Below are 16,054 nucleotides of genomic sequence, written 5' to 3' on the forward strand. Positions count from 1 at the left end.
CGACCGTTCTCCCCTTGAGTATTATTTTCATGGTCGTTTTCAGATGTATATTGCCGAACCCAAGAATCTTTTACTCCAACTCAGGAATCTGCATGAAATTTTGAACAAAATCCTTTATTTAATCTATGGAAGTAACATGGTCTTGTTCCATTCCGTTACATCCACTATCCCACAAGTCCTTGCCAAGGCATAGTGGATAAAGTACTTTGACGAATTTGATTGTAAGTTACACTCTTCTGGAGATTGAAGGTTCAATCCTCAGTGTTGACGACATGGAAAATATAACTGAGAATTATTTAGGACTTCTACCAAGTTATGACTGATCGAACAACAAGAGCATGTTACTCCTATAGATTAAATAAAGGTTTCTGTTTGAAATTCTATACAGATTCCAAAATTCAACAGAAAGATTCGATAAGATACACCTGAAGAAGGCTAGAGGTTACATCGGCTGAAAATTTGTGAAAATAACACTGAAGATGAGAACAGTAGTCCAATTAATGCAAATAATATGATTACTAATCTTCATCTAAAAAATTCAGAAACATTCTTTTTTTTTTCATATTAACATAACTTTCAATACATCTGAAATTTTTAAAATTTCAAATTTTTTAAAAGTGGCATTCGCTTTATTTAAAGAATATTTAATTGGCAATCATTCTTCCAAAAAAACAAAACAAAAAAAAACGAATTAGAAGATTTAAATTATGATAACTGAATGAATTAAAAGGGTTAAAATATTCATTTTATTTATTTATTTTTTTTACATATTAAGATGATAATCATTTTTATGGTAAAAAGAAAGACATCATTTTAAAAATATTTAAATTAAAACTTTTAATAAATAATGAAACATATTCACTTTATTCAAAGCTGCTAATTTCAATTATTTCTATGAAAAAAGACATTTTTTTTCTTAATATTATTAAACATGGCATACATTATTTCAACAGAAATATGATGATCATCAGTGAATTATACATATGACATAATCATATTGACACACCAGTTCCCATTAGATGATCAAAGTTAAGTAACGTTGAGCCTGGTCAGTAATAAATGGGTGACCATTTGGGAATACCAGGTGCTGTATGTGCTCTCCGCTTATCTCGACATTGTTTCAAGTCATCCTGAACTTCTCGTTGCCACTGGACTCAAGCAGTATTGATTCAGGAGTGGTATGGTTAGAGATTGCGCAACTCTTGCTTTACAATAACACACACACACAGCTATCCTTACAGAGCATATCCATTGTCTTTCGAAACTGAACGGAGTTGATGCAATACATATAAATAAAGAAAGTGACCGTGGAATTTCCACAGAGTCCTGCTCATTTTCACATTAATAAAATTGCGTGAACACTTCTTGGTGACTTTTTAGAATAGCTAATAAAACAAAAAAGGGTAAAAATATAAATATACCATAAATAATTGTTACTAGAGGCAAGCTAAGTTAACTCTCTTACTTACCTGGATAAGTTTTTTGTGTTTTAACTTATTTTAAAGTGTTCTTTAACTTTAAAATAAAGGTAGTGTAATGCATATAGAGTTAGAATGAAAAACAAAATGGTTCCATTAGAGCAAAAGTCAAGCCCTGATAATCCCTCAAAAGTCGAAAATCAAACAAAATATTGATAGAACCACATCCAATAAATGTCACTAATTGTGTAAAAATGTCATGTTCTACCCATATTTTATTTAATTTTCAATTTTTGAGCGATTATCAATGCTTAATTATCATTGGAATTAGATCACTATTTTGTTTTTGTTTTAACTCGTCACTACCTTGTAAAAAAAAAAAAAAAAAAAAAAAAAAAAAAAAAAAAAAAACTCCTTAAAATAAATAAAGACTTAAAAAGCTTATCCAGGTAGGTATAAGTGTAATTTATCTTGCCTTTGGTTACATATATTTGTTGCGTATTAATTTTTTTTTTTCACCCCTTTTTTGCTTTCTTGGTTATTCTAGAAAATTACCTACTTCTCACATGTTGCTGTATTTTCCACTTCTAATGCGATTTAGACATTATTTAGTTGATTTTTTTTTTAAGTTTACCATTAATCAATTATTTATTGAAATCAAAATTGTAATATGGCAAGGTAATAAACTTCTTCAAAATCTTATTTAAAAATGATCATTTAATTGCCAAATTCAATTCATCTCAATTTATTTTGTTTTTATTGTAAACTAGCCAGTTATTTTAATCATTCCTTAAAAGTTGAATAAAAAACAAAAGAGAAAATTACTTTGTGATCTTTCGAAATTTGAAAGCATTTAAATTATCAAATGGAAAGTCGTTTTTCTGGCATTTCTTTTTCTGAAAAAGCCCTTGTGTATTAAAGGACTGAAAGTTTTTGGTACTCATGCAGAGAGTGATCCGTGCTGAAATAATAACGTTATTATTTAAAAAGCCATTCTTAACATGGGGAGGGGAGGGTGTTTTGTACCTATTCTGTACTTTAACCTTACAATTGAATAAAATAAACATATCATAAAACTTTAATTAAACGTGGTAATACGATTTAAAAAATAGCGTGGATTACTAGGTGTATCAGAATTTTTGTAGGAATTTTTGACACCTCTAACACGAAACTGCAAATAAAATATAAAAAACTCGTAATTTCTCTTTTAAAAGTGGGTTGTTTATTTTCTTTATGGATTATACTTCCAAAATAAACTATTAAAGTTGTATAAAAAGTAATAGAATTATTATTTTTTTATTTTTTAAAAAACAGTAATGGAATTAATTGATTTTACGAGTTCAGTATTTTTCAATTTTTAAACTTTAAAAATCTATCAAAATTTTTCTATTCATAGTATTTTTACGATATTTTCAGGGTCAATGTGAAATTTTATGCTCTTTCCAATAAACCAAATATAATATTTTAGACAAACGTTTTTTTTTTTAATTCACGCCCCCCCCCCATTTTCAAATGTCTATTAAAAAGTAAATAATCAATTTACTCACCAAAGTTTTATATACCACAAATTGAAGATAAAAGGTCAATAAATAATATATTCAAATTTAAAACAAAAAAAAGTAGTGTTTTTAGAAATTTACCTGTAAAGTCTGAAGTTTAAAACCTTTTTTTTTTAACAAACCACGTTGTTTGTTTTTTGTTTTTTTTAAATGAAACCTTGGTCCTTGCTCCTTTAATTTAAAAAAAAATTAGGGTTTGAATTACATTTTTCGAGTAGTTATAAGCTTGGAAAGACAGGGGGTCGAATCAATTCACGCCTCCCACTTTGAAATGTCTATTAAAAAGTAAATAATTAATTTACTCACCAAAGTGTTATATATCACAAATTGAAGATAAAAGATCAATAAATAATATATTCAAATTTAAAACAAAAAAAAAGTAGTGTTTTTTTAGAAATTGACCTGTAAAGTCCGAAGTTTAAAACCTTTTTTTTTTTTTTTAAAACCACGTTGTTTGTTTTTTTTTTGTTTTTTAATGAAACCTTGGTCCTAGCTCCTTTAATTGAAAAGAAATTAGGGCTTGAATTACGTTTTTCGAGGAGTTTGGAAAGACAGGGGTGGAATTATTCAATATTTTTCACGAAATTTCTGACACACCTAGCGGATCACTCTCTGCATTAGCACCAATTTTTTTTAAATGCAATAATTTTATTAAGAGAAATGAAAAGAGCATTAGCACAACAAAATTAGTTAAAGTTTAATCGTATCAATTTGGTTCGATTAAGAGATACTGTTTTGGCAGGCGAGATTTTGAAAAACCAGTGGACTAGGAGTGCATTCTAGTCTTCAAAACGAAAAAATAATGCCTAAGCAGCTCAGTCAGCTTTCACCAGCAGGGGAACCTCAGGCGATTAGCGATTAAGAGAGGCGAAGATAAATACTAGTAGGGTAGACCATTAAGGGCTACACAAAACCATACTGCAGCAATAAAGCCACTGTCGGACTGATATATCTTCAACTGGTATGGACAACACATACTCAAACCGTGCCAGTTAAGTGATACTATCTTAAGGAAATTTACCTCTCAAAATCCTATTTTAAAAAAATCCGGCATAATTAAAAAACAGAAAAAAAAAAAAAAATCAAAGTAAAAATATTACCAGACGGGTAGTTATGACTAGCTCTACTTATAAAGTTAGGCCATTTGTTACACAGGCATAGTGATTAAAACGCCACTTTTCTATTCAACATAGAAAAAAAACAGCTTCATAATTTACAGTCATGGATAAGCAAATCACTCCAGACAAGGCATGAAGTCACTTGACATAAAGAGCTAGCAAAAACAAAAGAAGAGTATCGCATAAGACAGGAGATGCCTATTGTCCTCTTAGTCTTAAAACTAATGCTGTTGGTAGGAGGAAAACAGTCAACAGGAAGAGAGTTCCCCAAGCCTTTAGTTCTTGCTTTAATTTAAGTATTACCCACAGTTATATTATGCATGAATACTTAGAATTTGTGGTGAACACTTTTTTCTCATTTGGGGGCCACTTCTTATCAAGGCCCAGAGGTCACTCTAGGATAAGAGTTAATGAGTGTTAGGCAGATGGTGAAACAACACTGTGATGATCAGTAATGACGAACCTTGAGTAGGGCTTAATTATATAATAGGACAGTTCAACAAGAATCTTCACATTAGACCTGAAAACGATAATGTTATAATCAGCTAGGAAGCAGTCCCATAGTTTTATGTTCCACATATGGACAATTCTAGGAAGGAAACTTTGATCATGGAATTTTTATTTAGTTTTAGGCACAGTAAGGGAAATTGTTTTACAGGGGGAGGGGGACCATAGATTAAAGCTCAGTCGAGTATCTGCCATAAAAGTAGTGACAGAGCAGAGATAGTGTTCTAAATTGTAATTTATAAACACCTCAATTTCCCCAACACACTCAAGTTAGTGTGATTCCACTGAATCTGATTGTCTTCAAGTCCAATGTAAACAAGTTCTTGATGAACCGTCCCCCTAAGTAATCCAATTTACAAAATTCCCACTACTTATGTTTACTACGCTATAATCACATTGAGTAATGTATACTCATCAACCCTTCTCCTCGAGTGGCCTCCAGGCCTTGATAAGTGGTGATTCCTGTGTAAAAAAAAAAAAAAACCTTTTCACAATTTTAGATTTTTAAGATTTAGTATCCCAGCAGACAGATAAACCTTAATACATAACCACTGAAAATCATTTTTTTTTTTTTTGTTTTGTATAACACATTTGAAGGTATCATAATTATGCCATTTAACTTTCAACATTTCCATAAAAAAAAAATAAATAATTTTAAAAAATACTCCGGAACAATGCCGGATCAGGACAGCTAGCTAAAAAAAAAAAAAAAATCCAAGAATTTGTATGGCATTCACTTATTTTTTTTTTTAAGAAAAAGAAGAGAAATTAGTTTTATTGAAAAATAATGATTGCTTGGTGATTTTAACAAGGGGGTTCCAGTGCCTGACACTTACCTCTGACACACATGAACTCCAACGTGTTGCTGTTGCCTGAAGGTTTCGTTCATGAAATGATAACCAGTGGAGATCAGAATAACATGGGCATGAGACGGAGAGAATTCAGAGAAAAATACCAGACATTTTTGATTTTCTAAGACTAACAATATACGGAATAGAAAGGAGACCCGGGATTTTTGAAACAGCTTCTGCATACTTGAGCAAAAGAGCTTTATTCAGAAGAAAGAAGAGTTCTCAAGGGGGAACTACTCTTGTAGGAAAATAGTAATGGCCTTAAAAACTTTAAAATGCTTTTAATGGACGGAACTGCCCCACTGCTGTTTCATACCAAGCATATATAAAAAAAATGGAAACAAGAATACTTTATTGGCTATAAACAATTCCAATATTCTACGTAATATGGAAGTAGATTCATTTCAATCATTCGGACTATTATTCTCGTCATGGTTGTATTATTTACAATGTCTCAGTTGATATAACCTCCGATCTTTTTCAAACGCATCTTGTTCAACTCAGAAGCTGGTACATAATTATAAACTAAACTCTTTATTTAATCCACAACGATGCTAATGACAGAGCAGCATTTATCCCAGGCCAGTTGAACCAGCTTCTTCTGAAGGATGAAGTTCCTAGGAAATATTAAATTCATAAGCGGGCCCCCCAGTCACATGTATATCTTAGTCAGAGGAGATGATGATGTTAGGTTTTTACAATTCTTGCAAAAAGGTGTCAACATCCTCCTACAGACAATGCCTGGTATTCTCAAATGGTCACCCATCTGGTAAGGACCAGGTTCAACATTGCTTAACTTTGATGGAAGTAGATTGTTCTCATTTCGTCAACCAGGTAGAAGTCTTAATTTTTTTTTATTTGGATTTATTATCACTTGGAGTAAACATTGCACGTTTATATTTCAGTAGATTGTCACTCAGAACTCCTTGGCCTTTTGGCAAAGTGTAGTATCTGTTCTGATACGACACTATCTTTTCACAATGCTATCGTGAGTAAATGACCACAATAGATCTGGTAGGATTTTAACTCTTAACAAAGCCAGTTCAAATGTTCGTGAAACTAATAAAGATGCCTCACCATGAAAAGGTCTCAGAGTCATGTGTGCATGGTGTATTTTTATTTTCATTTTTTTTAGTACTTTGAATTAAAGAGTTCATCTTGTTGCCTAGTCTGAATATACTGAGCTGAAACAAACTACAAAAAAAGCATTTGGCAGGGTTTAATTATTCGTTACGTTAATCAAGATGCTCCACCATAAAAAGGTTGGAGGGTAATCAACCGAAAAGTTTTGCACCTGACAACAACCAATATGATAACAACAGCCCGGAACATATAAATGATAAAAACGTAATAATTATCTTTTTTTTTTTTTTTTTTTTTTTTTTTATCAAATAGCATAAAATGTTTTAAAGGCCATTTTATTTGTGAACCGATCACTGAATATATGGAATTAACAGATCTCCAAGAAAAAATATATGGGACAACGTAAACAAGGCTTTCAAACAAGTTCATATCTGAAGACTTTTAAAGAAACGAAAAAGACAATGAAAAATGAAGAGACAACCGAAAAGAAAGGACAACAAAACACTAAAAAAAAGAAAAAGAAAAGAAAGAAAAACCTATTTTATTGTCATGTGACTACGACAATGAAAAAAAAAAAAAAAAAGAAGGAATTGTGTTATTTGTGAAGAACAGAAACAACAAAAGGTGTGGGTGGGGGCAACGTTACCTCCAATTTTACCTTAATACTAAGCAGAACTTTAGAGGCTTTAACAAAATATATTCTAAATGCAAAACTACTGCACATGCTTTGGTGTTGATCATATATTTAAGACTAGCGGGTCACCTGGCGTTGCCCGGGTGTTTGTAGGTGTGTGTTGAGCACAAAAAAGTGTTAGTAGGCAGACAGGCTTGAGCCTGCGATGCGAAGGCGGAAAAGAAAGTGAAAGAAAACGTGACATTTTACCGCTATGCTACGGATCATTCAAATTTAGCGATGTCAATCAAAAAATTGACTTGCTAAGTAAATACACAGGTGCAGAAATGAACATTGGCTGAAGGCCAGTTCAGCTTTTTGCTGTTTCATTTATTTGTTTCCCCACGATGTTGGGGGAAACCAAGCTCCCTTGAAAAAGGGGGAACTCTCAAATGAATAGCAATTATCTGATATCAAGGGTTTTCCCCCCATTGATCAAAGTTAATTGCTTTCAAGACGTCCCAGCACGAAAGGCCGCTGTGAATCGGTGAGTTTCGCTTTATTTATATGAAAAAGACCAACAAACACGCGAAAAGATGGAATAGTGTGATTTTATAAAAGTCGATGTAAATAAATGTAGACATAATGTCCGTTCGCAAATCATAGATATTATGATCTTGAGAGTATATAAACAGTTTGCAAAAAATAGTAACACTCTCAAGACCCCCCCCCCGAAAAAAGCCTTTCTTAGACATACAAAATGCACGTGCAACTTTTGCCTTTTATATATATATATATAGAGAGAGAGATTTCTAAAATGAAATCCCGATGCTGAGAAGACTTTATCAAAAAAAAAAATACAAGTGCGGACTTTCTTTTTGCCACCTGTGTATATATGAAAATAAGAAAGGTCTGACTTATATAACCTATTGCATAAAAAATATTGCAGCATTTAAAATTGATTATATAACGTTATAAATTGAATTCAAAAAAATTCTTAATGCTGCAATATTTTAAGTTGTAAATTTATTATATTTTTACTAGAATATCTTGTCCTTTTCTTTTCCAGTTTTAACAACTAGTCCTTTACTCTTCCATATGACTTTTCATGCTCGCATTTTTCTATTGTAATCTATGATTTTTCCAGGCTTCCAGTAAATTCACTTGTTCTTTGTTTAATTTCAGTCTTATTTCAGTCTTTTCACAAGAGCAGTGAATTGGTAGCAACCGTAATCACTGAAGTGACATGGTTGCTATGGAAATCAGTTATAAAAAACATCGATCACCTTACTTTTTTTTATGATTTTGAACACCAGTAAATTCATTATAACTTTTGTTTTACTGAACGAAAATTGAAATTTGTTTTCACAATATAGCTGAGAAGGTGATCTATAAACTAATAATTGTTTGAAAATTTGTTGAAAAATGAGTGAGCGGTGAAGCTTTAAAGCAGTTCTAAATGACTAAAACTGCCACTTAACCATATATTCAAACACGGTAGTTTGCAAGGATATGTTGCAAGATGCAATATATATATAAATATACACACACACACATTCTCAATTTTTGTCATGAATATCTTTCTTCTTACAAAAATCAATATTTCACTCTAGTCTGTTGGATCTTTTGGTGAATTTAATTCTTTCCAGAAAATACATTAACCGAGTTGGAATTATTTTCATATGGAGGCAATCTTCAAAAAAGGGATGCAACTCTGTAGTTATTAATGCAGCATTAATTTCCTATTTGAAACAAGAAATATTCTTGGTAAAAAAAACAAAAAAAACAACAAAAAACAAAACAAAGAAAACCCTGCAACAATTTGCAAGTAAAAACATTATCAGCTCTGATGCCAGATAGGTACAGTCAGTGTGAGCAATAATGATAATACTTATTACAAGTTGCTGAACTTAAGAAAAGGAGGAAAATCTGGCTAGCCAACAGGTCCTAGTCTCTGGGTTGGACAGACAGGTTGGTTTCTGGGCTTGGAGTATATAAACTACTACCAAAAAGGAAGATTACTTTTTAACTCCTGATTGGTGAATTTTGCTGTTCCACATTCTGAACTAGTATATTTCAATATTACAAAATACATACAAACCGTGGATTTTGCAATGAAATGCTAACTCAAATAATAAAAGTTGTTAATCGTTCATAAAAACAGCATTGTGCCTTCATCCAGATAAGAACCTTTGGTTCTTGTTTAGATTGGTGATCTTTTAAACCAATGCATTTCAGGTAATAACATTATTACATACTTATGTGCTATGGCAAAATTAGTATGAATTAAAAAAAATTACAAAACAATGATCCAGTAGAAAAAATAATTACAAGTAAAAATAGAATTTATTGAATTATCGAGTTTTATTGTATGCTTTTAATGCGGAACAGTGTGACAAACTGACTTATCTCTCGACTCGAATTAAGGGTCTACCATTTTTTTTTTTAAATAAAATGTAATGGTTAAAAAGTACATCTAGCACATCTAATAGATCATTTTTCTTAATTTTGTGAATTTATACTCATTTCGCCATGGCACATGAGTATGTAATAATATTTTCACCTGAAATGTGTTGGTTTAAAAAAAATCATCAATGTAAACAAGCACTGAACCTTTTTCTAGAAAAATGGTGGGCTCATTCTATCGCTCTAGTAAATATCTCCCTGCTGATGCAATTATACCTATATAAGAGCCAAGTATGCCCAAGGATGGAGTACTGTTGCTACATCTAGGCAGAAGCTTGTAAAAGCACCTTATCCTACCCTGGCAGAGTTCAAAATAGACTTTGTAGCCTAATGAGGGGGGGGGGGCTTTTCTCTTCCCTGCAAAAGAGACGTTGTGAGCCTCTCTGCTTTATCATTATTTCCATGGCAAGTGCCCGTGTGAGCTTCAATCTATGGTCTCCCTTGCCTGACTTTCACAAAAAATCATTCGTCTATCTGAAACCACTATCAATAATTTCCCCCACTCTTTATGTGTGCCTAAGCCTAAACATAGATTCTTCGAACAAAGCTTTTTTTCTTAGAATTGCACGCCTGTGGAACTCTGTTTCATTTTCCTGCTTTCCAACTGACTACAATATGGTTGTCTTCAAGTTCAACGTGAACAAGTTCTTGATGAGCCGTTCCGCTTAAGTGATCAAATTTACCAAATTCCCACTAACGATTACTATGATATTTTCCCAATGACTACCGTACATTTATAAGCCTTTGATAAAAGATGGGCCTTGATAAAAGATGACTACTTTGTAAAAAAAAAAATTAAAAAAATCACTATCACGACCTGTACCAAAATTGAACACTTTTGGATTCTAAACATGGCCAACACAATGCCAATAATCAGACACATTGATTAAATGTTATAATGGATGACATATGACGGTTGCTGTATTAGTCAAACGCTTTTACAATCTTAGTGTAATAGCAAGTATTTTTTTATTTATTTTTTTTTTTTTTAATATAAAATCTTAATTGTATGCTGCTGCGGTCAACCACAGAGGCAAACATGGCTGAAACTCATAATGTTAGAGGAAACGTTGCGGTGGGGGATGGAGAAGACTTGGACACGGAATCAAGGAATGGACAAAGATTTGAAATAAAACGCATGGTGCGGGTGAAAAAATTTGTAAAAAAGGTGAAAAACAAAAGACATAATCAAAGAAACTATAATAATAATAGTAATAATAATAATAATAATAATAATAATAATAATAGTAATAATAATAATAATAATAATAGACACGCATACAAAGATGATCAAGATGCAATAAAGAATGAAATGATTCATCAGACTAATCTAAACAAATACCCAAATCTGGACAATGGGAATTTATTCAGTTTACAGTAGACTTTCTGGATAAAAGCTGCATCAATGTTTGACTCTGTTTGGGGCTAAAACTAATAAAGAACCGTTACATCATTATCGATTTGCAAAGCTACCTCGTGTTCTCTGGGAATAATAAAAGCTATTCATGCTCCCAGCCCTGGTGCCGATATTAACATTTAAAAAAAATTATTTTCTATAATTTTTAGTCAGAATGGGAAAACTATAGTTATTTCCTATGATTTCTTTAATGACTGTTGGGCATTGATGACTAAAACTTGGTGGACAAGGCAGGAGTAGACAAATTTATTTGCATCAAACATGGTTAGATTACAGAAAGGATTGTAAATTTTATTAATGATTTCATGAGTGCAAGAGGAGTTGGGGGCACCGTGGACTATACAGACAAAAGTAAATATGAGTAAATGCTTATGTGTTTAACAAATTTTGATGAAAAAAAAAAAGGTTTTAAATAGTGAATAGAATATGGGTTGGATTTATGAAATCTTTATTTGTTTTTGGTTCTGAATTTTTTCGACAAAGATTGATAATTAGTATTATTTGCACTATTGTTCTCATCTTGAGTGTTAATTTCACAACATTTAAACTGATATAACCTTCGACCTTCTTTGGGTGTAACTTGGAAATCTTTCTGTTGAACTTGGGAATCCATACAGGATTTTAAATGAAACCTTTTTTTTTTTATCTATGGAGGAAGCATGTTCTTGTTCCATCAGTCATGACCGGATAGAAGTCTTAAGTAATTTACAGCTATATTCTTAGTTATTACTCGCACTGAGGATTGAACCTTCAACCTCCAGAAAAGTGTTGCATAAAACTAAATTTTACTTAGTACTTTATCCATTATGCCACGGGTCATTTCTTGAAAGTATGCTACTCTCATGGGTTAAATAAAGGGTTTTCTTAAAAATTCCATACAAATTCCAGATTTTGACAGAAGGGTTCCAGAGTTTGATAAGATACACCTGAAGAAGATTGGAGATTACATTGGCTAACCCATTATGGTTCCTTTTTTTTTCTGAATGTTTTTACAAACATTATAAAGATTTTTTAAATAATAATTTTCACATTCAATAGTTTCATGCTAATTATAACTCGATTATACATCTGATAAGTTTGCTCAGACAAATTTACTTCTCATGGTTATTTTAAAGTTTAGTAGACCTAAATATATATTTATTTTGTATTATTTGTATTGTTATGTCCACAACATTTCAGTCGATGTAACTTCTAATCTTCTTCAAGCGAATCTTGAAATCTTTAAGTTGAACTTGGGGAACCTGCATAAAATTTCAAACTTAAACCATTTATTTAATCCCATTTTATGAGTAGCATTTTTTTTTTTTTTTGTATTTATGCAGAATAAGTACTATTGTCAGAATTTCTTGAGCAGTTTATGTAAAATGCTCAGCCTATGAAATCGAAGGAATCAACGTCATTTAAGTAAATATTTATTTGCTATAATTGGTTTATTATTATTATATATTGTGTGACATACCCATAAATTGGATTGCGTAATTAATTAAAAATTGAAATATTTAATTTGGGGCCAACGAGAAATTTATCATTTTTTTTTGTTATTTTATTATTTTACCAAAAGCAAATGAACATAGTTTCCGAGAGAGAGAGAGAGAGAGAGAGAGAGAGAGAGAGAGAGAGAGAGAGAGAGAGAGAGAGAGAGAGAGAGAGAGAGAGAGTAAAGAAATAAAGAGGGAGAGGCTAAACCTAAAAAGAGAGAGAAAGAGACAGTGAGTATAGAAGAGAAGGAGAGAATGAAGGTGGCCGATGACCAGGTCATTTGTTCAGAAACCCATCGACCAGTGTGGGTTGCTAGGCAACGAAGAATAAAAGAAAGAAAGGGCTAAGAAATGTACTAAGAAGAGAAGAGAGAGAGGGGGAAAAAGAGGAAGAAAGACCTTTTGGGTACAGGACAGACTACTTAGCCGCGCGCCAAGGTGTGCGTATGTGGAAATTTTTCTATCGCCTGGGAGGAACTTCATCAACAACGAAAGAAATGGAGTAATGCCTGGGAGAAACTCCATCAACAGCGAAAGAGACAAAGTAATGCCTGGGAGGAACTCCATATCAACAGCAAACGGAAAGAAATAATGCTTGGGAGGCAAGCTGGCATTGTCTGAATACAGGATGTTAATTTCACGAATTTCACTGGAGACAGGATACTCCGAGAATGACCGAAATGTTGAAGGGATACGATAGGAATACCGCGTGCTATGAATTGTCATCCGAGGCGAATAAAATGAAGGTTAAAGTTCACTTTGAAAGTTAAAAGAAAAACAAAAGTGAAAAGAAACATAAAAATACTGTGAGTTACCTCTCTCTCATATATTATATCAACTAATTCATTTTGTCTGGACTGAAGATATATTTTTTTTTGTTTTGATATATTTCTCGTAGGCATCTTCGGATAGTACACAAAGATACCCCCCTCCCCATTTAACATTTTTTTATTTTTATTTTCACTTAATTGCATTATCCCTTCCCTACCATAGTTAGTTCATTGTTTTGTAATAGAATTTAACTTTGAAAGTTACCATTGCGTGTCATGTTTCTCGTTATTTTCATACGCTGTTCGTCCGTCTATTGTATATTTCCGGTTTTGAAAGAGACTCTCCATGTTTTTATTTCAGCAAGGTGTACTGAACCCAGGACACACATATGGTGTAATGTTCATTGTATTTCATGAATATCTTTTTATTATTATTTTTTTTATTATTACGAACTCACGAATGTGTTGTTATTATTGTCTGTTTGCATTAATAATAATGGAATTCGTAATTATATATATATATATATATATATATATATATATTGATTTAAACAAAAGGAGAAATCGTAAAGAAAAATCATTAAAAAAGCAATCAAACAATTTTTTTTGAGTATCATATCAAAGTAATAAAAATAACTATTTACTATCAGTTGTTTGTTATCCAAAAATTAAATCTTTATTCATTAAACTTACCTTACAATGAGTGTTTTTTTCCTTGATTTGAATTTTAATTTTCTTAGTTTCGTAAAAAGTTGTTATTCATTGTATTTTCTTTTCAACAACAAAAAGAAGATCGTTTTTATTTTTTTCAATTAATTTTTCATTGAATTATCTTCGTAATAACAGAAATTATATATTTTTTATGAAAAGAATTGGCCAGCATTTGTATGTGCAAAAAAAAAAATCATGAAACTTTTGTTTGATACTTTCTGGCATCTTATGTAAACTGCCCAGAAATTTCTGACGATAGCATTGTCTTTATTTTGTATAAGTACCTTTTATTGGGAGGAGGGGTTACTCTCTAGTTAATGATGATGTTAATGTAAAGTTTCTTGTTGAAACAAAGCCCAAAATCGATGAAGCCTTTATTCTGAAATTCAACTGTTTACGAATAAAATAATTGAGTGCTTTAAGTGTTCATGAAAAAAGAAGTGAAATTGTCTGCCTCTTCTATAATTTTATAAAACAAACATTAATACTTTTCTACAGTTTATGCACAAACAAATTCTTCTATTCAGAATCAACAAATTAAAAAAAAAAAATCAATGTAAAAAAAAAAAACGAACAAGAACAACAAAGAGAAAGAGAAGATTAAGTTATTAATTTTTTCATTCTGGGATATGTTTACATATGGGAAAGGAATTCACAGATTTCCACTTACAAACTTAGGCTGTCAAGATCTTCAGATAATATTGTGATCAGCATATGTAAATTAGAAATTACATTAAAGAAAAAAAAAAAGGCAGGAGATAATAGGAAATACAGAGCAATGGAAAAAAAACATGTAAAGGTGGTTGAGTTTGTTTTATAGTATATCAATCCTTTTTTAGTTATTTAATGACAACAAAGGAGTTTGGTTTGGTTTGGTTTGGTTTGGTTGTTTTATGGAGGAAAATTGATGTTCTGGTTTTTGGCTTTGCAGAACATGATTAAGTTTTGCAAAAAGAAAGGCAAAAAAGAATAACACTAATGTTTAGTGCATTTTAGGTCAAGAAGCCAGTATTTTTAGACAGTCTGATCTGGTAACACCAAAAGGAGTTGTGTTATTGGTTGAACAAATACCAACACAATAAACTATATAATCAGCTATGCCGTGCTCAATACAGTCATTCTTTATATATGGATAGTATTTGGAAAGACATGAAACCACACTTTACCAACTTAGAAGTAAAATAGCAATTTATGTTCAATTAATTTAAAAGGAATCATTTCCAATAAGTGCTTCGCGTGGTATTGCATTCATCCTGATTGTTTTGAGCCCGTTTTCTTCGAAGATATAACAAACCAACAAGTTTATTGTACAAAAATGAATAAATATAATGAAATTCCTTTCAATTTCAATTTATTATAGCTTTGGGGAGGGAGGGATAGCATGATAAAATTTGGACGTAAATAAAATTTAATTTTTTGTTTTTATAAATATACAAAACGAATAAATATAATAGAATTTTCTTTCAATTTCAACTTCTAACTTTTTTTTTTGGGGGGGGAAGTGGGGGGCATGCTGTTAAAATTTAGATGCAAATAAAATTTAATCTTTTCTTTTTATAAAGGTATAATTATTTAGTGTCATTAATATATATATTTTTTTACAGGTTATTTCAAGTTAGGTAATTATTTCACTGATGGTGGATTTATTTTTTTAATGTTCAGGTTTCTCAATATGCACAATATTGTGCATCCATGCATATAAAAAACAACAACAACAACAACCTTATCTTGAAGACAAAAATTCACATGTCAATATGGTGGGTTTAACATTGGGTTATCTTTCTCAAAACTTTCAAGCTGAAAACGTTATTGAATTAAATTTTAACTTATTATTATCAAGTCGTGTGTCCTGTTTTTAGAACATGGTTCAAATCTGAGTTCTAGCTTGATCTTTACTGTGCAATGAATCATATCAAGAAGATTCAATGTGTTAGCTGTTGAAATGACTTTTTTATGAACCGTCAAAAATGTACTTCCATGTTATTTTTCTACGTTCTTTTCAAGAAGTAATATGATTTTACACAATGTATTATCTAATAATTATTTCTTCCATTATGATTATT

The 16,054-nt window shown here is 31.3% G+C and overlaps 1 protein-coding gene across 28 annotated transcripts in view; it reads right to left on the reverse strand.

The window, feature by feature from the left end:
* The window catches only part of LOC145239774 (rho GTPase-activating protein 39-like), a 1,121,368-nt gene that overhangs the window by 40,200 nt on the left and 1,065,114 nt on the right, over window positions 1–16,054 (reverse strand). For 26 of the 28 annotated variants that reach the window (XM_080103220.1, XM_080103221.1, XM_080103223.1 and 23 more), the window contains one exon: window positions 5,439–5,474. The exons of the other annotated variants lie outside the window; for them this stretch is intronic. In XM_080103220.1, coding sequence (XP_079959346.1) covers window positions 5,439–5,474 — 36 coding nt within the window. The remainder of the gene's footprint in view (window positions 1–5,438; window positions 5,475–16,054) is intronic. 28 annotated transcript variants of the gene reach the window in all.

Source organism: Euprymna scolopes, chromosome 19, assembly GCF_053919585.1.
Source record: "Euprymna scolopes isolate OS-2025 chromosome 19, ASM5391958v1, whole genome shotgun sequence".
Lineage (NCBI taxonomy): Eukaryota > Metazoa > Mollusca > Cephalopoda > Sepiida > Sepiolidae > Euprymna > Euprymna scolopes.